General features: G+C 55.0%; 4 protein-coding genes across 4 annotated transcripts; 1 reads left to right on the forward strand and 3 right to left on the reverse strand.

The window, feature by feature from the left end:
* Positions 1-420: 420 nt before the first annotated feature.
* malA (NADP-dependent malic enzyme) lies at positions 421-2946 on the reverse strand (the record flags this gene model as incomplete). Its single annotated transcript, XM_037319761.1, has 3 exons — positions 421-1647; positions 1701-2131; positions 2607-2946. The coding sequence occupies 3 exons, from the start codon at positions 2944-2946 to the stop codon at positions 421-423; spliced, it is 1998 nt and encodes a 665-aa protein (XP_037181728.1).
* An 11362-nt stretch (positions 2947-14308) lies between these two features.
* CGCA056_v004507 (uncharacterized protein) lies at positions 14309-16346 on the reverse strand (the record flags this gene model as incomplete). Its single annotated transcript, XM_037319762.1, has 2 exons — positions 14309-15763; positions 15825-16346. 2 exons carry the CDS (start codon positions 16344-16346, stop codon positions 14309-14311), a joined length of 1977 nt encoding a protein of 658 aa, XP_037181729.1.
* A 2279-nt stretch (positions 16347-18625) lies between these two features.
* CGCA056_v004508 (uncharacterized protein) lies at positions 18626-19587 on the reverse strand (the record flags this gene model as incomplete). The annotated part of the gene is made up of 2 exons (XM_037319763.1): positions 18626-19467; positions 19560-19587. The coding sequence occupies 2 exons, from the start codon at positions 19585-19587 to the stop codon at positions 18626-18628; spliced, it is 870 nt and encodes a 289-aa protein (XP_037181732.1).
* A 47-nt stretch (positions 19588-19634) lies between these two features.
* CGCA056_v004509 (uncharacterized protein) lies at positions 19635-21691 on the forward strand (the record flags this gene model as incomplete). The annotated part of the gene is made up of 3 exons (XM_037319764.1): positions 19635-20043; positions 20349-20728; positions 20750-21691. The coding sequence occupies 3 exons, from the start codon at positions 19635-19637 to the stop codon at positions 21689-21691; spliced, it is 1731 nt and encodes a 576-aa protein (XP_037181733.1).
* Between the last annotated feature and the right edge of the window lie 503 nt (positions 21692-22194).

A 22194-nucleotide genomic window follows, 5' to 3' on the forward strand; every position in this document is an offset into this window, starting at 1 on the left:
TATGTCGCGTTTCCCATTCAGCCTCGGAGACTCATTAGGAAGTATTAACGCGAGACCTGACCACCTCTCCCCTCTCTACGGGGCAGCTCAACTAAAAATGCCGGGAATCAAAAAAGTCCGAAGCGACCACGCGCTCGGTGTATCTGGTGGCATGCAGAGGGCGTTCTTCTGAAGAAAGCATTGTCGTCCTTTTCGGTGACGACGACGAAAATGGTGGTGTATCCCTTCGCTCAATTTTGGGGGATGGTGAAAACAAGGCCCCAAATGCCTACCCCAACGCCGGAATCAAAAATTCAACTCGCTGAGAAAAGCATCTCAGATATCCTGTCCTAGCCCTCTTTTACGGTCCGTAAATGCAACTCAAAATGTTTTCCATCATCGCACGCGGTTTCTGCTTGGAAGCAGTGTGTGGGTTTCGGTTTAGATACGGCTCCTCTCGGAGAAGCTGACGGGGTCGTAGACGCGCTCCTTGATCCAGGCGTTGAGGGCGACATCACCCCACTCCTCCCACTCGACCCACTGGGACTCGGGGAGCTGGGAGACACCGGCTCTGCGGGCAGCCTTCATGACCTCGCGAGCGACGATCAAGCTAGCGTCACGCACGCGCTCAATGCGAGGGTAGATGAGACCCTTGTGGATCTCGTCGGCGTTCAGAGAGGCGGCAAGGGAGGCGGCAGATGTGTAAACCATGTCGTCGGTGACCTTGGTGGCCTTGGCGAGAATGGCACCGAGACCAAGACCGGGGAAGACGTAGACGTTGTTGCCCTGGTTGGGGTGGTAGGTGATGGACTCGCCCTCCTTGGACTTGACGGTGACGGGGTTGAAGGGGGATCCGGAGGCGAAGAGGACGGTGCCGTCGGTCCACTGGATGGCCTGCTCGAAAGTGCACTCGGCCTTGGTGAGAGGGTTGCTGAGGGGGAAGAGAACGGGGCGGCGGCCGAGGCCTCCGGCATCGACGGAAGCCTTGAGGGCGCGGACAACGGACTCGGTGAAAACACCGAAGGTGGCAGTGAGACCGACCAAGGCGCTGGGCTTGACGTAGGCGATGACCTCCTCGAGAGTGCGGAACTGGTGGCCGTTGTTGTCGGTACGGGCAAAGTACTTCTTGTGCTCGGCGAGCTTGTCGCCACGGTCCTTGGTGACGAGACCCTTGGTGTCGACCAGCCAGAACTTGTCCTTGGCGGCCTGCTCGCTGAGACCACGCTTGGTGTAGTACTCGACAAGCTGCTTGGCAACACCGACACCGGCAGAGCCAGCTCCCATGAAGACCAGGCGCTGCTCCTCAAGAGGGACACCAGAGAGCTCGACGGCGTTGATGTAACCGGCCAGGACGACGGCACCAGTTCCCTGGATGTCGTCGTTGAAGCAGCGGTACTTGTTGCGGTAGCGGTCAAGGTAGTTGAAGGCCTTCTCGGACTCAAAGTCCTCGAACTGGACGGTCATGTTGGGGTAGACCTCGGCAACAGCCTCCATGAACTCGTCCATGAAGGCCTGCTGCTCGGCAACAGAGACACGCTTAGAGCGGATGCCAAGGTAGAAGGGGTCCTTAAGGTTGTTCTCGTTGTTGGTTCCGGTGTCAAGGACAATGGGGAGGGTGTTCTCGGGGTGGATACCGGCGGCACCGGTGTAGAGGGCGAGCTTTCCGATCTTGAAGGCTGTTAGCTGCTTGTCACTTGGCTCAACGGTTGGCTGTAACTTACAGAAATACCAACACCGTTGACACCCAAGTCACCAAGACCCAGGATACGAGAGCCGTCAGTGACGACGCAAATCTCGGGGTTGGGGTAGGGCCAGTTACGGAGCATGGTGCGGATGGACTTGCGCTGCTTGATGGAGATGTACAGAGCCTCGGGGCGGGTGTAGAGGGTAGAGTACTGCAGGCAGACATCGCCAATGGTGGGGGTGTAGACCAAGGGCATGAGGTCGCGGATGTTGTCCATGAGCAGGCGGTAGAAGAGGTCAAAGTTCTGGGCCTTGAGCGATGACAGGTAAAGGTACTTGTCAACAGGCGTAGAGCGAGTGTTGATCATCTTCATCGCACGCGCACATTGCGTCTGGAGGCTCTCCATGGTGTGGGGGATGAGACCGGTGAGGTTCTTGTTGATGCGCTCCTCGGGAGTGAAAGCGAGTCCTGATTCGACCATGGCGGTTAGCTTGGAGGAGTTGTGGATAGAGGACGAAGATATCCTGGGGTTGAGCAGAGGACGGCGGGGTTTAAGATATTGGAGAGAGGGGATGGGGAGACGACAAGAGCGTCCTGAAAGTGAGGAAGCCATGCGGGGGAGCGATTGCGAGGGTGCGAATGGCAAGAGGAAGAGGGGCAGAAGGTGGGAAGGGTAAATGAAGGGAGCAGCTATATAGAGCAGCAGTGCAGAGTGAAGGGATACGGCATGTTGGGGAAGCCAGTGCGGTGCAGTGAGGTGCAGGTGCGCGGATGCAGGAGGTTCAGTGCGGGCAGTGGTATGTTGAAGCTCCCGTGCATGACGGTGTAAGTGGAGGTGTGGCGCGAGGGAAGGAAGTGATTGCCCATTGCCCTAGGGTATAGGGTATGGATGAATCGTGTGCTGTTTTTTCTTTTTTTCTGTTCTTCTCCGAGTCCAACTCACCTTTGTTCCAGAGAGGCTCCTTGAGAACCTGGTAGCCAACAGCCTGAGATCTGGGGAGAGGCTCGTTGTTGCGGTATTGCTGGACTTCGCCAAAGGTGTTCTGGGCGTAACCGCGGTGTTGGTCAAGGGAAGCCATTCTCATCTTCTCCTCGATAGCGTTGATGTCAACAGAAGACATTGGGTTGAAGTCCGTCATCCTGCGACTGGAAATGGACATGCGCTTGTTAGATATAGACGAGCGGGAAGAGCGGGCAGAGGCGACGGACGATGGCGAGGGCGAAGCGGACCGGGGCGTAGAGATGTCTGATGAGCTAGATGAGCTGAAAGGATACGACGCCATTGACATTACCGGCGCATGTGTCGGAGTGAGTGATGCGGAGAAGAAAGAGGAGGCGGAAGTGGGCGACGGGACGAGGCAATTAGTAGTTGTTGGAAGAGTGCGGCGAAGCAGCAGGCGGGAGGGATGAGGAGGAGTATGGATAGTGGTGTAATGGGACCGGCCGGAAGGGGAGGAGGTGGGAGGAATCTGACGAGGTAGACAAGTTCTCGGAGAAGAGGTATGGCAACGACGAATCGCAGCAGGTGCAGACGCAGGCGCAAGCGCAAGAGGAGGAGCAGGCGTTGGAGAAAGGGCGGTTGTTGCTGCTGGCTTCGGGCAAGGCGCAGGAGAGTAATTTAGAGTATGGTGAGAGCGTGGAGAATCGAGAGTCGCATTGGATGGACCAACAGAGGGGGAGGGCGTCGTGTTCCCTGCAACTAGGCCGTCGACGAGGAAAAGTCGGTTTAAAACCTTGTGAACTGGTCGGGTTCTAGATGGAGGCTTGCCCAGCCAGGTACCTCGACTTAGACCCATGTGTATGAAGGATCTGAGAATGAGAGGGAGAAGGGGGTTTCAAGGCAGTTTCAGGGACGAGGGCGGGCAGCGAGGGGCGCCGCCGGCAGAGAGCCACAAGTACCGGGTACTTTTGAGGTTGACCAAGAGGGCCTTAGTACGGGATACCAGGCAATAGACGGGAAACGGGCGGAGGAGGAACGAGAATTGGGAAGTGATGGGATGGACGGGATTGGGATGGGGGAGGGCGCACGTCGCACGCACAAGCGACAGGTGTGTGTGTTGACGAGATGGGATGGCGGAAGAAGCAGGGAGTGAGAACAGGGGGTGTGTCTCTCTTGGTGATGTCGAATCGAGGAGCCTGTTGGAGGTACGGAATCCGTCCAAAGGTACTCGGCAGAGTATGATGTGCTTCCAATGTTTCTTGTTCCAGCAGGAAAAGTTACCCAAGCCCCGAGAGACAAGACAGACAGCCCGCTACTCAGTGCAAACGAACGAAGACTAACAGTGAAGTGAGTGAGCTTCGGGGAACACAGAGGCAGGCCCAGGGTCTCGAAAGCTAAGGTAAGCGCAAAGAGAGTGTGGGTGGTGTGCGACGGACGTCGGATTGTGCAGCGCGGGAGAGCAATGCAGCCTGGGACGTGGGTGTGTGGGCGTGGGGCCGGGAGACCAGGGGTGTGGAAGAACGGGGGATGTGACGAGGGTCCTGGCCGACCGGGGGGGTCCAGTCCTTTAGAGTGGGTGGTCTTGAACGGGGGGGTGTTGGAGCCCTGGAGAGGATGGGTGTGGAGGAGGGTGGGAGAAGACGGAAGCCAGACCCGATTCCAGGAATTGGCAATTTCTTTTTTCTCGCTGGTTGATGGCTGGTCGTGTTTTTTTTCCCTATTCTTTGGTGCCTAATTCTGGCTGAATTTGGAGAAGGAGAATTTTGCGAAAAGTTTTTGGGGTAAGGTAACTTCAAACACGGAGGTACTTTGGAGTTTGTACTTCGTACGTGTACTTCCAGTCAAATACGTATTGTATTGTTGATGCCCGGACGTGGATCAGGGGTGAGATGTGATGCTGAGGGGCGTCGGTGAGGTGACGGGATACGGTCGATGTGAGAATGTGGTGACGCCGGGACGGTGTTCCCGGTGCCGACGTTTAGTCCAGAAACTACGGATAGTATCCGTGGACGGCAAGGAGGCGATTCCAACACACTAGTCAACGGGCCATTAGTTTCGTTTAGTCCCAGAGAGTTTGCATTGATGGTCAGGCAGGTAAGGTAGCAGAGCACAGGTGATGATGATGTTAGTAGGTGCCCGTAGCTCGAAGGTTGCTTGCTTTGCTTGCTTGCGTGTTGAGATAGATGGGCGGCCCGTTTCCTCAGCTCACAATGGCGTAGATGATGTATTGTCCATCGACGAACATCATTAGCGAAGCAACGGGGACCGACAGGAAAGCCAGAATAGAAACCAGTGGAGGCCAATTACTATCCAGTAGGCTGATTTACCCGGCCGGAGGCTGGACAGAAGACCGAAATGCAACGTGGCGGTCGGCAGACAACGGGCAGCCCGCGGTGCGCTAAGCTGAGTGCAACTTGTTGCAAGCAATAACATAGCCCATGGCAGGTTGGGGTTGTTGGGGGTCACGGTCACGGTGACCAAGGTGAGATTGAAGGCGAAAAAGTGAAAAGGGGGACTGCCTACCTGGGAAAGGGGAAGGGATCGGATTCGCAGACTGGCCGCCGGCCGGTGGAGCTGGAATCAGGCCGTGGAATGGAGATGGAAGTCCGTAAGACGCGGCGGGTACGGATAACAGGCTAGGCGAGGCGAGGCGAGGCGATTCGATACGATGCGGCGTGCGTGAGCAGATGCCAGATGCAGATGATGCAGACCAGACCAGACCGGACCAGACCAGTGAGGTATTCGTTCGTATACTTGTTTCGGTGGAGCAATGACTCCTGATGGGGTTTTGCTTGTTTCCGTATTTGATCAAAAGTTGATTCAATTGATTCGGGGGTTTGTGATTGATGATATCCCGTCAGGTCAGGTAAACGATGGCGGCAAAAAAACAAACCCAAAAACCAAGACCATGCCATGTACCGTCATCACCACCACTGCTAGAAAGACGAGGCCTTGCTATTTCTAGAGAGTCACCAGCGAGAAAAAAAGACTCAAGAGTTCATAATCGTCGGGACTCAGCTCCGGCCATCGGATCGGCGCCGCTGGTGGCCGCCGCCGTATGTGTAAATTGCGCGGGTTGTCTGCGAATCAAAAGAAAGAAGCAGCACGAAAAAAGGAGGCATCGTGGCTGCTAATCGGCCCTTGGCCCCGTCAATTGTTCGCTTGCTGCTTGACTCACTCCACATTCTTTCCACTCGTCGCTCAGAGTCCGTGGTGTACGTATCTTTTTCTCTCTTTTTGTCCCCTTCTCGCTTTTATTCGACCCCTGCAGATCCCCTGCTGTCCCACCGATTTCCCCTGCCACGGTGAGATCCCGTGCAGCAAGTTCGCAAAAACAAAAAAACAAAAAGTTGCAACTCTTGCAAAAGTCGGAACGGCCTCGGACGCTGGACGGATAGCTCCAGTCCTGACTCCTGAGCTCCTCCAGCTGTCTCCATTACATAAGGCAGTTGGTTGACTACTAGTCACCGTTTGTTTACTTACGATGCAATGTGTAAGTACGAAGTAGCAAGTCCCCGTGCTGGAGGTAGGTCCGCGTTTTGTTGGGATGTCCGATCCCTCACCTTCTTCAACCGGTGAGAAGTGCGCGATGTCGGCCCAAAACTTGGGCAGTGACTGGAGGCAACATCCAAATGTGTCAACCGTCGGCACTTTCCCTTCCCAAAGTCGTCAGCCATGCAGCTCGCAGGCGCATGTCCTGCGCTGTCCTGTCCCTCCAGCCCTGGACACCCTCGACCCTGTCTCGACCTGCATCTGCATCCGCATCCGCCCCCCGGGAAGAAAAAAAAAAACAACAAAAAAAAAAAAAAAAAAGAGGAAAGGTACTTTGCACTTCACGCCGTCACCCTTCGCTCTCTCTCTCTCCACCACAAACGACATGCTCCAAATCCACTCTTTTCTTCCTCGTGAGGCGTGTGACTCCGTCAACCATCAATATTCGCACATTCTCCATCGCCGGCCGGACAACTCGCCGACGCTAGCTGTTCCTGGCGCAGCCCCGTCCGGGACTCCTTCAACCTCGATTCTTGAATCCACCGTCCGACGGTCCCCGGGTCGGAGCCCAACTTGGCTGAACCACTCTCGCACTCACCCACCTCAACTCCGTGCGCACACGACACTCGCAGCTGCCTTGCCTGACCAATGCCTTGCACGTCGCATTCCCCATCTGGCAATATGCCACTCTCGGCACGAAACACCAGATGAACGAAGCCTCGTCCGTGGCTGACACACCCGAACACCGCATCTCTGTGTGTCGCCGGTCATTTCATCTTGTGTGTCGCACTATTGCAAGGGAAAAAGCAACACGTCCGAACCCAGCAGAGACAGCGGCAACAAGAGTTTAACAATCCCCAAAGGCTGCTATTGAAACGGCAATACCGCGCAGACAGGGCAAACCTTCAAGTCCCAGCCAATGACGGCCTTGGGATTTGTTGGCTGCTGCCCTCTTCAGGCTAGTTTCTGTCACAGCGTCCCGAACCGTTGTCCTCCAAAGGCCAGCCGTCGTCCGTGGGCAAATGCTGGAGACTCAGCACTGGGCTGCACACCGTCCACGTCCACGTCCACGTCCACGGCGGCCTGTTGGGCCCGGGTCGGCCGTCGGAATCGTGATCCCTGTTGGCTTGGGGCATGGCGTATCACTCACTAATGCGACGGTGTGTGGTGCCTGCAGACACTTCCCCCTCCCCCTTGGCATGTTCTTGGACGTCTTCTGGAATTTTTGACTGAACAATTTTGGAGAAGCCCAGCCAGAATATAGACGACGCTCGCGAAATCCAAGCCCTCGCGGCGGATACCCAAAGCATCCACCGACAAAAGCGACTACGACTGCGACTGCGACCCCCATCGTTGCCTGCGGGATAGCGGGATAACGGCTCGTCAGACGATTTCCCAGCCTTGCTGGAAGCACAGGATACGTCACGGTGAAGATGGGATATCGATTTGTCTCGGGCTTATTCCTCGGGGAACTCATGTTGAACACCCGATTTGGCGGCGTCTGCTGCCCACCATCTTGCCACCATCCCGTGAGCAAGGTGGACCGTAACCCCCAAATCTCGAGCTCCCCGTCTCTTCATCAAGATAAGGAAAAGAAAGGGACAGAAACAGCAAACAACAGCAGGTACTGCAAAGTACGAAGGACACACTGAGAAAGACACACGAGACATTTGCATGGGCAGCATGACTGCAACATGACTCTCCCTACAAGCCTCAAACTTGAGGCCCTCCCGACTTTGCCCGATGCCTCCACAGGGATTCCCGCTTAGCGGCAAGCCACAGCGATTCGGATCCACAACGCACGCGCGCTGACGGCGGACCCCACCGGTACCGACTGCCAGGCCTGGCTCCAAAATTTTCAAGCCCCTGTCACCCCGACCCCTGCCCGCCCGTCTGGCTCTCTGCCTTGCTCCGACCGGGCTCCCTCCTTGCCTCCCGACTTCACCTCCATCTGCCACCCCGTTTTCCAGCCCGCCCATCGCAGTCCGGATGAGGATCCTCTGCCAATTGAAACATGGACTTCCACGCGTCCAATGCTCATCACTCACTAGCATCCTCACCCTCACACACTCGCACACACTACTATGGCACACTCACACACAACGCCCGCCCGCTCTCCACCCGTCTCAAACACGAACCCGCTGGGGAAATCACAGTTTCGAAAGGTTTGAAGCACCCAGAAGACGTTATGCTCACTTGTCGCTCTGGATCTCACTGGACGATACGGGTGCTCACCGTTGACGGGGCTTGAGATCGAAACTTCAGACGAAACCACGTTAAATGAACGTCCTTGTTGCACGCGCCTGCCGCCAACGTTCAAATGTCCACGGTACTTTTCGCAGCTCATGGCGTTCGAGTGCCCGCCCTGGTCGCCCTCCAGTCCTTGCGCTTCCATCTCGAACCTATCTGAAGCTCTCTCCCTGCTGCCGACGGTCCATACCAACTTCCCAACGCCTCTTATCTCCATGTCTCTGATCGGTGCTGCATCGCCGATGGCGCAACTTGAAAAACGCAATCAGGCAGATCCCTTCCCCCAGAAAAGGCAATTTACGGATAAATGTTGCGCAATTCTGCCATCGCATGTACAGGCAGCTTCGACTCCTCATGAAAACTTCTGCCCTCACTTCGCCGCGCACGTCAACAAACAGCCCGAGTTTGGCCCGCAGAAAGTCAGAAAATCAGTTCAACTACTACTACAAAGCAGCAATTGCGAGGTTCAGACGATTCCGAGACACTGCGGTCGCAATCGCCTGGGCTTATCTTGATTCACCCCAGACTATCGCACGTGCTGAGACAACCTTCTTCACGTCCGCGATCCTGCCCTCGCCTTGGCAAACTTGGCGTCTGGATACCACCGCCAAGCTTCTTGTCAGCAACGATCAGACGCGTCAACCTTAACCCCTCCCACCAGGGACTCAACACTTTGTGTCGACTACCGCGCTCTCACTCACCGCTCTGGCCATGCCTGTGAGGTTTGTCCGTCCAGCTCAGCTGGTCGAGCACATGAGTCTTGCACTCAATATATATTACCTAACATTACCTAATAGCTCTCAGTCTCTGCACATTCCGGTGCTTGCAAACACATTGCTTACAAAATCCGAGTGTTTCACCTCTTCTCTTGCAGGAGAAACACAGCCAGCATGTCTCGCCGTCGTGAGGTGAGAGTCCTAGCGGGAGCGGTTAAACGCCGGGACGCATATCGTGCTGCCAAATGTTCAGCCATCCCACACCTTCTCCTCCAGCTCCTCCGCCTCCTCACCCTCCTCATCAAGTGCGTGGGAACGCGACCCAGACCGGTATCGCTAGCTCGCTCCACCAGCGGCTCTTTGGTGCTTGGAGCTAGAGCGTCAAACCGCCCCTCCCCGGCCCCGCATGGAGCTAACGACGGGGGCGTCGCTCCCCGCACGATGCAACCCTGGAGCTGTCACGTCTTCCGTATACCTCCGTTGGTCTCCGTAACTCGGAACCGGTTCCCCCCTCTGACGCGCGCCAACCATTTTTTTCACCACCACTCTCCGCGTGTCCTCCCTACGGCTACCCCAGTTTCGATTCTCGGGCACCAACGGGAGACTGCCAGATGCAAGATCAAGTCCAGATTGCTGCTCCTGATTGGGCCGCGCCTCTGACAAGCTCTTTCTCTGGGGAAGAACTTCGGACATTGCCCGAGTCCGCACCTCCATTGAAAATTGTCGATTTCTATGCTAGGTCGTCCGCCATCGTGACGGTTAGAGTTTTGTGCGTCCACAGCCTCGTCCAAGACTCCAGTTCCCCCACACCGCACCCTGACCACCACGACGATGTGCCCCACGAACTGTAGGGTAGACCCGGAGCCCCCTCCTCGGTCTCCCCGACTCTTCCCGTGTTCGCAAGAGAAGCTCCTCACGAGAGTTTTTGTTTTGACGGAGAGCATCGAGGTTGACAGACGCCCGCGTGTCGAGGGCCTCGACCCCTCAGTTGCGAGCCGTTCTACCCTGAGGGCAAGTATTTCGCAAACCCTGCAGATACCTCACAGAATCTGCAATTCTAAAATTGGCAGTCAGGCCCGTGAATTACAGGTTTGGGGTCCCATTCAGCTTGTTTCTCTATCGAGAAGGATTTGATATCACAGCAGCTGGTGTCGAAACTCTTCGGAAGCTGCAGCGATATCGGCCCTGCTGACAACAAAACGCGAGAGATAGCAAAGAGCCAGTCTTTGCTGCAACTGCGTCGCTTTGCCACTTGGCTCTTTACCTACCCCAAAAGTGACTTACATGTGCTTCTCGCAAACGTGGCGTTTCGTTGTACAACCGAGGCGTCCACGCCGTTGGAGATTGAGGTGCCATCCCGAGGTGAAGAAGTCACCATATTTTCTGATGAACAGCTCATCCGTTTGTGTCCGAAGCGCCCGTCATCAAAAAAGATCTTGTGATATCAGCTCACCTCGAGATGAGCCAGTGCTCCCTCGTGTTTTGCTTTACGTTCCGGCATATTCCTCTATTGGTCAGCTCGTCTGCAGCTTTCGTTTTTGCAGACAGGCCGGAGAGCTTCTTCTTCTTCTTCTTCTGCTCCTCCAAATTCTCTCATCACATGCGATGGTTGACCATGAAAGTGACATGGTTGAAACGACATGGTTAGTGTTGCGGGACAACACCACTACCCTCCTGAAGGAGATATCTCCAACATGTTTTCGCCGGAAAGAAGTTGGACTTGTCGATGCAGCTACGCCCCCTCCTTCAGAGCCAGAAGAAACAGACATCCGGGGTGCGTCTACCTAACAACATCAAGTTCGGCGTGCCATCAACCATGGGGCCATCACCATCTACAACCGAACAGTCCCCCATCTCACATGTTTGAAGTCAAACACATGCTGGAGAAAGAGAGGTTCAGCTAAACACCATCTCAGCTGCAAGGACAGGGATCGGGTTCGCGGTTGGAGAAGGTTGGGGGGAATATCTGCATCGAAACTTGCCGAGGGTCTCCCGACCGACGAGATGAGGGGTTCGGAAGGGAGCTGCCTCGGGGAGTCTTCCGTCGACTTTCGCTGTTGTCGGTCATCTTCGGTGTATTATGCTTCCTTTGCCTTTCAGGCTTCATGTGAAGAAGCTTGAGCTGACGGCGCTCGAACGCGTGCAGGAAGCTTGGGTCGGAAATCATGTTACTCTTGCAGCAACCACGCGTTTGAGTCCGTGAGACCCCGGATGCCGCCGGTGTGAATCGGTGCTCGGTGCCGAGTGGAACCCGTACCGGCCGGGGCTGCACTGCAGATTGGAGCCGGTCCCTCCTCCGATGGCCCGGTCCCCAGTCGGCTTGCCCCCGTGGACAAGTCCGGAAATCAGGTATTCTCTGGGGATCGGTAGAGACCACAACGGTATCTTTCGACTTGTATGGATTTGCACCTGTGAACCTCAAAACGTACGTGGCAACATAGTGAGTGTCGTCAAGCCATCCACCTCGTGCCTGACCGCACGAGGACTGTAATGGCCATCTGAACCTTGGATCATTGCCTCCAGGCGTGCTTTTGTCCACTGGCATCGACTGGCTTTCATATCTGTGTTTTTCGAGATGTTTGGCACGAATGAGCAAGGGCCTTGGACAGCTTGCTGCAGTTTAGAGAGATCACCAAGTTGGCCTGCTTCATTTCTGGGAGTAAGCTAGGCGACATGCTTCCACACAAGTACGAATCCCTCAACTTGCGACAGTCTACGCATCTCAAACCTCATATGCGGTATTATACTGTGCGCGTGGACATCTAGGGCTGCTTGTCAAAGCCACGCCCTGTCCACGCAGCAAGGCAAAGTCCACCAACGCCTCCATCACCTACTTGGTGCTGTTAAATTCCCAGGGTGACCGCAGGTACCTATCGAGGGTAGATCTCGAAGAGAACAGTAATCCGCCTAGGGGCCATTTCATTAAAAGCCTGGTGCTTTGAGTTCATGTGTGGTCTGATCCAGCTCGATGCTCGCCATGTTGTCGTTCCTCCAGAGAACCAAACCACCACCATGACGATTCCATCTCAAATTTCTTCAATGTGGTAACTGAGGCTCGCCATTGTTGTTGCAGCTCTCCGACGGCCTGGAAATGGTGGCACGTCCTGTCATCGTCTGGAACATCATTCAATATGCCAATTCACGGTTCCCAGGCGTTTTGCAGTGTCCTAGTTGGGAACCCATGAACCGATGTCCTGGTTCTCGTCATGAGTGTCTGGCCAGGACTCCGCAGGTCTTCCTTGGCTGTGTTGATATCCTAGGAATCAGTTCCGAGAGACGACCGTTGTTCGTGTTCTTCTCCCAAAAGTCGTTGGAAAAAACCCCTTGCCCATGCCTCGACTCCTGAGAAGCAATCACGAAATATCTCCAAGCACAAATAGCCAGCTCCATAAAGCGGTCTCCGTAGAGGACTATTCTCTCGAGGATAGACGAGACCAGCGACAAATACCCTGCAAAGGCTGCAAAGGGAGTTCCAGACACCGACATGCTTTGGTCACATTCTACTCGTCATGTTCCTTCCTTCTGGAAGCTTCGTTTATGCGAGGAATACGTCCTCTCCCCGAAAGTCTGAATGTTTCGGTGTAGCCCTCCTCAGAGCTGAGAGGCATTCTGGACCCGGGATGGGTTTTGGGTCCTGTCAGTCTCGACCATCACATGGCCCATAGTCACAGCAAGCGACCTGTCCTTCCGTGCAGGGTTTGAAGTAGATGCTCACAGTATCTGCCCAGCATCCGCGGCTCATCCGGCTGACGAAATAGTATGCGTGATACGTCATCGCGACAGCGCGAGACTTTAGACCAGAACCCTGCCGCGTGGGAGGGAACAGAAAGGCTGCTTTCCCATTGAATCTTTGAGGCGCCTTCGCTCGCTTATTCAATCCCGACTGAGGCGTGTCTCAGGCTCCGAGGAGAACAGCCAGATCTGATGCGCAGCCAGCCTTGTGAGAGCACCTTGACAGACAACCATCACACGTTCTTTCTCGAGTGTGATGTTGGGCGGCATGATTCATCGTGGTTTTTCTTCTAACGACTTCGAGAGCACACCTGCCCGCGAGCAACATCAGGACGACGCGTCAATAAACCCTACAAAATCAGTGAAAAAAAAGGGAGTCCTCATGCGAAGCAAAGTGCGAACATCAGTTCGTCGAGCCACCATTGTTCGCGCTCTTCATCAAAATACGGCGCATCAGTCGATGCGTATAGGACACTGGAATTTAACAAGGCACCATCGCCTCCAGTCCCTATACTGGGCGACACCTCAGTAAACATCATCTGAGCTCAAACAGGTATCCAGAACGTCGGCTTGTGGACAGATGAGTTGAAGTGACATGTGGTATGAATGCCCGCAGACTTGAATGAGACGCGCCTGATTGGAGGCTGAACTCGTCTGAAGAAGCTCATAAACCTAACGGAATGCCATGGTTTGGCACAGAACGGTGACATGCGTGATGGAGGAATAGAAGAATATGTCCACATGCTTCCGAAGCTGTGAGACGTAAAGGGACTTGGGACACAGCATCATATGATCAGGCATGAGACAGTGAGCAACAGTAGCCTTAGGATTCAAGGACTGGATTGGGAATGTCTTGATTCTCGTGAATTATTATTAGATTTCATTTACATCTATGTTTTGACATTTTTCAAGTCGTGACGACGACCTGCTGTGTCTTCTCTTAGATGCTTTCAAGCAAATCTGTGAGGAGTGGCATGGGGTGAGGATGTATATTTGCCTCTTTAGTCTGCCCTGTGTAGGACTTGATGTGCGCTTGCTCGGTTAAAAACCGTCACTCACCCGAGCTCTGCGTCGGCGGGTGGTGATTTGAGGCCGGTTGCGTAACACCGATGATGCTACGGACGCGTCCAGCAGAAAGTGCTGCTGAGTCTGGTTTAAATGACTCGTTCCTTTACTGGCCGGCGATCTGGAGCGTTCAGACATCGTAGCTGGCGACTGTGGGAGAGTTCTGTCGGCGTCTGTCAAAGCCTTGCAGCTAATGGTTGACCATGTGACGCGTCTGTATTCCTGGGCATAGGATTCAAGTGTCCCCCGAGGCAGTGTAAGCAGCCAAGCCACATGGCTGACTGAGTGGCTCATGCGGCTGAATGGCCGCAATGGTTGAGACAAGACAGTGCGGGTCTTTGTCTGGGTATCATGGGTGTTGTTCAGCTGAGCCCCTCCGCCTAGAGGCCACATTTCGTACTTGGTGATGAAGATTCTCGCTTTTGCGATGTGTAAGGTTGTTCACAGACCTCATCTGTTTGTGTCGCCATGTGCTCCTCTCGTAGGCCGTATGGGGTTCATCTCATACGACTGCGGCTCTGCACTCCGCCCTGTAGGTTTTGCCAATTTCATCATATCGTGAAAGCTGCCAAGCACCTTGTCCTCACGCTCCCGCGTAAATGCATCTTGCCCGGGATGGTATGCTCCTAGGACCTTGGCTTCGTGTTCGTTCTCAAATGTATCAGGGCCGTGCTGGTATGCTCCCAGCTCGGCCGTCGGCGCTCCCAACATCTTGGCCTCGTTCCGTGAGAAAGTGTCGGGCCCATGCTGATAAGCACTCAGCTCAACCTTTGGGGCTTCCGGGGCCTTTGCTGGCTGTTCATTCAGAGAAAGATCCGGACCGTGGTGGAAGGTACCCAGCTCATGTTGTCGCCGCACGATCTCTCGCTCCGCAGCCTCTAGTTCGTGTGGCTGAGGCATCGGCTCGAAATCCGCCAGATTAACTGTGGAACTGGTCTGGTTTTGGCTGGCACCATACACGTTTCGCTGTGCCGATGTGTTGGCTGCTCCAGGGGCGAATTCGGCAGCGGCCGTCGGATGATCGAACTGATGACGAGGAGCCGCAGGAGCGGTTGTGGTTGTTGGCCCTACTGATTGTCCGTAAAGCGAGGCGGATCCGCCCGTCGGAGCATTTCGCTGGCCATATATCGAAGCGCCTGGTGTCTGGCTGGTCGTCGGCGGAAGTCGTTGCCCGTAAAGTGAAGCGATCGGCCCGTCTCCGCCAGCAAAATCTGATTGCTGCCCGCCATATGACCCCCCCGTGGCTGGCGACGGCCCGCTAACATACGTTATATTTTGCTGCTCGGTAATCGTCATCGGCTGCCCGCCGGCGTAGACGGCAGCTTGCTGTCCCCCGATCGCCTGTTGTTGGTGATCCATATAATATCCACCCTGTTGACCGCCGGTCGCTTGCTGTCCCGGGGCGTAGTATCCGGATTGCTGCGGTTGCCCGTTGACGAAGGATGATGCTGGCGGCACGGAGACGGATGATGCTGGCTGCCATGCATTCAAGCTCGACACTCCTACGGTCGGAGAAACCCCATGTAATGAAGAAGGCGCGCTCTCGCCGGATTGTGAAATGCCTATTGAAGAGCCCCGATCGGGGTGCTCGCCGTTTTTCGCTTCGACTTCGCTGTATTTCGTTTTCGGTCGCTGGGATCGTCGCCACCAGAAGAATGCCACCGCCCCTATCAATCCCACGACGCTGAGCGCAACAGCGACACCGATGCCCGCTCCGGCAGCGGTCGAAATCCCCTTGGACGGCGTACTGGTCGCGGTGGGCGTGCTCATCGCGTCGGCAGGGGACGCAGTCCCTGTTGTCGAAGATGTTTGTGTCGATCCTGTGGAGGTGGAAGTTGTGGTTGTTCGGGTGGTGGTAGTTGCAGAGGATGAGAGCGCAGCTGAGTTAGTGCTGACAGCAACGTTCTGCACCACCTGGTTAGCGGCTCCCGTTTCGATTGGTGCTCGGTTCCCGAGTCAAACTCACGCCAGAATAAATGGTAGAGTAGGCGCCGTCATTGACGGCGCTAACGCTTGACAAAACCCAATGTTGAGCAAGTTGATTTTCTGCGACACCCTCAGACCCGTCGATCTCGTTGGACATGAACAGGTTGTCTTTCGGGTGCACGTCCAGCACGTAGCTGGTCCCGTTCTTCACGTTGACAAACTTGAAGGTTCCCGACCCAAAGTCAGACACATCCCACAACTGAGCTTCGTCCGTCGAAGACTCCTTCATACAAGCAATTGTGTTCCCCGTGGCTGGTTCGCCCGAGTCGTAGCATGCGCTCAGCTGCGCCTTCACACCGGTCTGGTCGAGGCGCATGAGATAGCGGCCTTTGACATCGCCATAAGGCTGGAACTGCCAGGCCGCTGTTCCACCTGTTATCGGATGGACTCTGAGACCATTGACCTCGGTGCGCAGCTGCAGGTTGAGGGCGAAGGGGCCGGTGCTGTTGTCGACGCGTGTTTCGGAGATGCGATACCACGCATTCGGGTCCAATGTCGCCATTTTCACCGTGCTCGGGCGCACGACTCACTCCTGTGTGGTGTGTTTGGGAATGAAGCTGTCCCAAGCAGCATGCCGCAAGCCGAGCCAGAGAGGAGGAAAGGAGCACGAGCAAGCACTCAAGGCGAGGAGACGACAGCCGTGTACCGTTGCAAGTTGGATGGGGAATGTTTTTGTCCGATCGACGGCCCACGAGTCCACGACGCATTGTCGCCCAGGGCCCGAGAAATGACATTTCCAGGATCCAGACAATGGCGGGCTGGCTGCAGCGGGCGAGCGGGCTGAGGTGCGGCGTGCTTGCTGGCTGGCTGGGCTGCAGCAGCAGCTCACCTCCTCCTCCTCCTCAGCCAGCTCACAGTTCCCGCACGCTGCCCACCTTCAGTGACCAGTGACCACCAGCTTCAGTCCTCAGTCACCACTTACCAAGGCGCCCTCGCTGCGTGGATAAGAACGAATTTGCCTGAAAGGATCGCCAAGACCAATCTAGGTACGGGGCGATGCAACCCTGGGGCCGTCATACAGCGCATGTTCAGGGGCTAAGCTGAATGCAAATATCCAAAAAAGCGACAAACCTGCCGGGATCAATGCCCCAACCCAGGGGCTTGGGGTCCGCAGTCTGCTGCTCTTTCGTGCCTTTCTCGACGCCCATTCGACAGATGCTGGGCCTCACTTTCACCAGCCCCCATCACGGCTCTCTGTCTCCCGCTCGACCCCAGACACCTTTGCGATTCCAGAGCGCCCGTAGCCTCGATCAGAGGACGCGGTGGTCGTCTATTGGTCCATTCGCCTTTTCGTGGCCCTATCAATTTAATCGCAGCGGCCGCCGAATTTTATGTCCGCATTGCTTGGAAGCTGCATACGAAGCAGCGCTTCGCTCGGCCAATGATGGTTTCGTCTGCATATCGTTATTTCCGTCGATGAGCGCGAGACGATATGCTCAAGCAAGCGCTAGACTGCGCTGTGCATGTCTATATTTTCGTCTTGCTGCTTCTTACTGAGTCTGCTCAGCCTTCGGGCGGGTGATATGCAGACGCAGGCGCAGGGCTGATATCTTTAGCTTCAGAGGAAGCTTTAGCTGAGGGGCCGGCGAACAAGGTGGAGAGTGGCGAGAAACAGAAGAGGCGAAAAGGATCGACGGAATCCTTCTTTGCGTGATCGTGACCCAACAGGCCGGTCGCGAGTCCCGGAGGCGAGGTTGAAAGGAGACAGCCAAGGCGGACTGCGTGGGTTTTGTTCTCAACCCAGGCACTGGAAAAGGACTTTGGTTCCCGTCCCGTACTTAGCCGCCGTTAAATCTCCTAAACGGCTGCCTAGTCGAGGACCCCACGAAAATGTTCTGCATGCAAAAGCAGTGCTACCCAGCATCTTGTTGGGAGTGGCCCGCGTCCCTGGCGGTTTCCAAGGGCACTGTCATGTCACTTGCTGATCAGTCGCTCTTGTTGGTTCCTGCTTCGGCTCGCAACTGACTCTGAATCGTCATTTTTTGAGATTAGCTTTCCTTCGGACCAGGGTTATGGGGGGTTGCACTCAGAATACCGGACTTGCGTATTATGCGTATGATGTGATCGTTCCAGGAACAACAGTACGTTGCCGGCGGCACGATTTCTTCCTCATAAGTCGAGGAGTTTATCCTCCCTAGGCAACTAGGCGCTCTGGATGTCAACATAGCTATCTATGGTATTTGAGGTGATCGCAAGTGTACCCATTTTCTGATGGAGTCAACAAAACGGTCAAGCTGCCATTATGGTTAGCCTCATATGCCAACGTAAGCTTCGGGAAAGGCTCGGGGCGCGATATCCCTGAACCCCTGTGCATCGCGATCCTACGAACCGTCCATCTGGTAAGCTGTGCCGCGGAAGTAGCGCATCATCAATTGACGAGTCGCGGAATGGAATGACAGTTTGAAGTCGTGATGCAGGTTGGACTGCGCGTCGTGAGAATAAGAAGTCGTCGATGCTTCTTTGGCTGGCAGGGCAGGCCTGGTGGAAGACACCGTGCACAAAAGCAAAAGCGTCTTGAGGCAAGAACGCAGTGAGTTCGCACTGGGCTCACCATTCCACTTTCCGTATCTGGAAACAGGCACGGCCCGGACCCGGGGCTGCCCCGGGAAACTGTCAAGGATCAACAGCGTTTGTAAGTGTGCCTCAAGTCAACATGCTTATTTCCAAATTCATCTCCTTGTTATTTTCTATGCTATAGCAATTCTAATTCTAATATGGATGGCGCTGAAGGTCTACAGACTAGCGATACATGCTCAGCGAAAGGTTGGCCCCATCGCGGTTTCACTTTCGAACGAAAGGTTCGTCTTCCCACTCTGTAGACGGAGGGGTCTGAGAAAGCCTCCAAGAGCCACACTTTCCGTTGCTGGCAACGAAAGCGCCATCAAAGTTGGCCCTACGGCCGTAGCGAAGATCGCCAGGGTTGCCGCAGGTGTCGGTGGAAGGCCTGAAGGTAAAGCATGCGCCGCGGTAGTATAAGCTACCCGTGCAGCCGTTCTCCAGCTGGCACGAGACGCAGCAGGCGTAGGCCGAGTCGGCGTGGCGTCTCTCACGGGTGATGCTGTAATCGGTGGCCGCTTGAACGATGGGGCGTCTGCCAGGAACGTGCGAGACCAGGTTATCGGACTGGCAAGCTGCGTAAAGCGTCGCAGTCGGCATCGATGCAACAGTGACGGTCGACGTAGTGTACGTGGTGGTGGTTGTGGTGACCTGCGCAGGGACGGATGGGACACTCTGGCTAGGCGTCGGTGCGGTGACGAACGTCGTGAAGACGCCAGTGATGGTGTTGTCCACCGTGGTGGTGGTGAAGATGCGAATGACGCGCTCGCAGTGGACAACCTGAGGGAATAGGGGCGGGTCTGCGACAAGGGCAGCATTTTTGGCGTTGAGGCCAAGTACCAGAGGCTGCCTTACGGAACGCTCCTCGATGTAAGGAGAATCACCACCGACATTCTGGGCACTGTCACGGACGAGGGCAGAGGCGAGAGGTGTGAATCCTGCTGGTGCTGGAACAGTGGCGAAGGTGCCTGCAGTGATGCTGGTGATAGTTGTGAGAGTCAGGGTGCTCGTGATGGTAGCGGGACCCGTTTGGCCAGTAGGGGTGACGCCGGTGGGAGTGATAGTCACTGTCACCTTGGATGGGGTGACGTAGTTGTAGTAGGTGACGGGCGTGGTGATGGAATAGATTCTGGAGAACGTCTCTACATTGGCGACTGACCTCGGGCCGAAGTCGGTGTAGCATCCATATTCGCCCTGGACAGTTGAAACGGAGCCAGCCGGGGTTATGGTTGTGATGCTAGACGAAGTGGTGAGAGTAGATGAAGAAGTAGGACCAGAAGAGGTCGTGAGACCGGAAGTTGTAGGACCAGAGGAGGTCGTAGGAATAGAAGATGTAAGGACAGACGATGTTGTGAGGACAGATGATGTTGTAGGGCCGGAAGAGGTCGTAGGAATAGAAGATGTGAGGACGGATGATGTCGTAGGGGTACTTGTCGTAAGAACAGATGAAGTCGTAGGGACCGATGAAGTCGTAGGGACCGATGAAGTCGTAGGGACCGATGAAGTCGTAGGGACCGATGAAGTCGTAGGGACCGATGAAGTCGTAGGGACAGATGAAGTCGTAGGGACAGATGAAGTCGTAGGGACAGATGAAGTCGTAGGGACAGATGAAGTCGTAGGGACAGATGAAGTCGTAGGGACAGATGAAGTCGTAGGGACAGATGAAGTCGTAGGGACAGATGAAGTCGTAGGGACAGATGAGTCGTAGGGACAGATGAAGTCGTAGGGACTGATGATGTCGTAGGGACTGATGATGTCGTGGGAATAGATGAAGTTATGGGGGCCGATGAGGTTATGGGGATAGATGATGTTGTGGGATTAGATGAGGTTGCAGGAACAGATGAAGAAGTAGGATCACTTGAAGTAGTAGGAACAGATGATGTCGTGGGGACTAGCGAGGTTGTGGGGACTGGCGAGGTCGTAGGGACTGATGATGTCGTAGCAGCAGATGATGTCGTAGCAGCAGATGATGTCGTAGCAGCAGATGATGTCGTAGTAGCAGATGATGTAAGCGCAGAGGACGACGTAAGGGCAGAGGACGACGTAAGGGCAGAGGACGACGTAGGGGTAGAGGACGTCGTAGCAGCAGACAATGTCGTAGGGGCAGCAGACGACGTAAGAGCAGACGACGTAGGAGTAGACGACGTAGGAGCAGCGGACGACGTCGTGGCGGGATCAGACGAGGTGGTTAGAACAGAGGACGTCGTCAGAGCAGACGATGCTGTGATACTAACGGTTGTTATAGATATTATAGAAGAGGTTGTGAGGGCAGAAGAACTGGTAAGAACAGAGGAGGTTGTAGGAGCGGAAGAGGTTGCGGGAATAGAGGAAGAGGTTGTGGGTGCAGAGGAATCTGAAGAGCTAGAAGAGCTTGTCAGAAGAGACGACGAAGATGTGAGGCTAGAAGTGGTTACGGGGCTGGAGGAAGTAGTAAGGATAGAGGAAGAAGTCGTAAGGCTCGACGAGGTTGTGGGGTTAGACGAGCTCGTCAGAAGAGATGAAGAAGTCGTGGGGCTGGAAGAGGTTATAGGGTCGGAGGAAGTCGTCGAGCTAGACGAAGTAGCAAGGACAGAGGAGGAGGTTATGAGGCTCGTCGAGGTTGCAGGGTTAGAGGACGTCGTAGGGACAGAGGAAGAGGTCGTGAGGCTTGACGAGGTTGCAGGGTCGGAGGAAGTCGTCGAGCCTGAGGGAGTCGTAAGGACAGAGGAAGAAGTTGTGAGGCTAGAAGAAGTCGTAAGGCTAGAAGAGATCGCAGGGTCGGAAGAAGTTGTCAAGCCTGAGGGCGTTGTCAGGGTGGAGGAGGTTGTCAGGCTTGACGAGGTTACGGGGTCGGAGGAAGTCGTTAAGCCTGAGGGAGTCGGAAGGACAGAAGAAGAAGTCGTAAGGCTCGACGACGATGTTGCGGGGTCAGAAGAGGTTGTCAAGCTAGAGGTAGTCGTAAGGACAGAAGAAGTCGAGAGGCTCGACGACGAGGTTGCGGGATCGGAGGAAGTCATCGAGCTAGAGGGAGTCGTAAGGATAGAGGACGAAGTCGTGAGATCAGAAGAGGTGGAGCTGACGGAAGAGCTCGTGAAGGTAGAGGAGCTGGAGGAGCTTGTGGAAATATCAGTGGCCCCTGTGATGGTGGTGGTAGTTTGTGTTGACACAAAGCTTCCTTGGACGAGCAGGATGGCGACCGCCAGTCCCGACCTCTTGCTGAACATCATGTTGACTTCGTGGATGAGAGAGAAAACGAGTGCAGGGATGAGTCGAGCGTGCTTCAAAAAGTCACCCGGCATCTGGAAAGAATGAGACCAATCCTTATAAGACATTGGTGATGCCTCTGAAGAACCTTGATGACAGGGAAAAAAAGGTTCAGGTGGCTCGCCGAGAGTGCATGATTGTTGAGGCGCCAAACACGGCATGCAGATCCAGGAACATGAAATCAGTTGTTTGCAGCCGCCTTCGGTAGTTGAGATCAGTAATTGAGTTTGCAGAGACAGCAGCCATGTTCTTCCGTGGACGGCGCCAGGACAGATGGAGTATCTAAAGCATCCAACAACTTCGCTTTCGTCAAAATAACGAACAGATCCGAAGCCTGCGAGGGCCTGAAAGTTTTGAACCACGACTAGGGCAAGCACATGTCTGGTTCACAGTGGCTGAGGCCGATGGCGAAGATTTCACGGGCGATGACGTTTGGATGGGAATATCTTTCGATGGCACAGATTTCCATGATCTCAAAATGTGGTCTTCACACAGGCATCTAGCCATTGCACCACCACCTTCGTCACTCATTTCGAGTCACATTCTCGCGC

The sequence above is a fragment of the Colletotrichum aenigma genome (genome assembly GCF_013390185.1).
Source record: "Colletotrichum aenigma strain Cg56 chromosome Unknown KSG_Cg56_contig03, whole genome shotgun sequence".
Taxonomy (NCBI): Eukaryota; Fungi; Ascomycota; class Sordariomycetes; order Glomerellales; family Glomerellaceae; genus Colletotrichum; species Colletotrichum aenigma.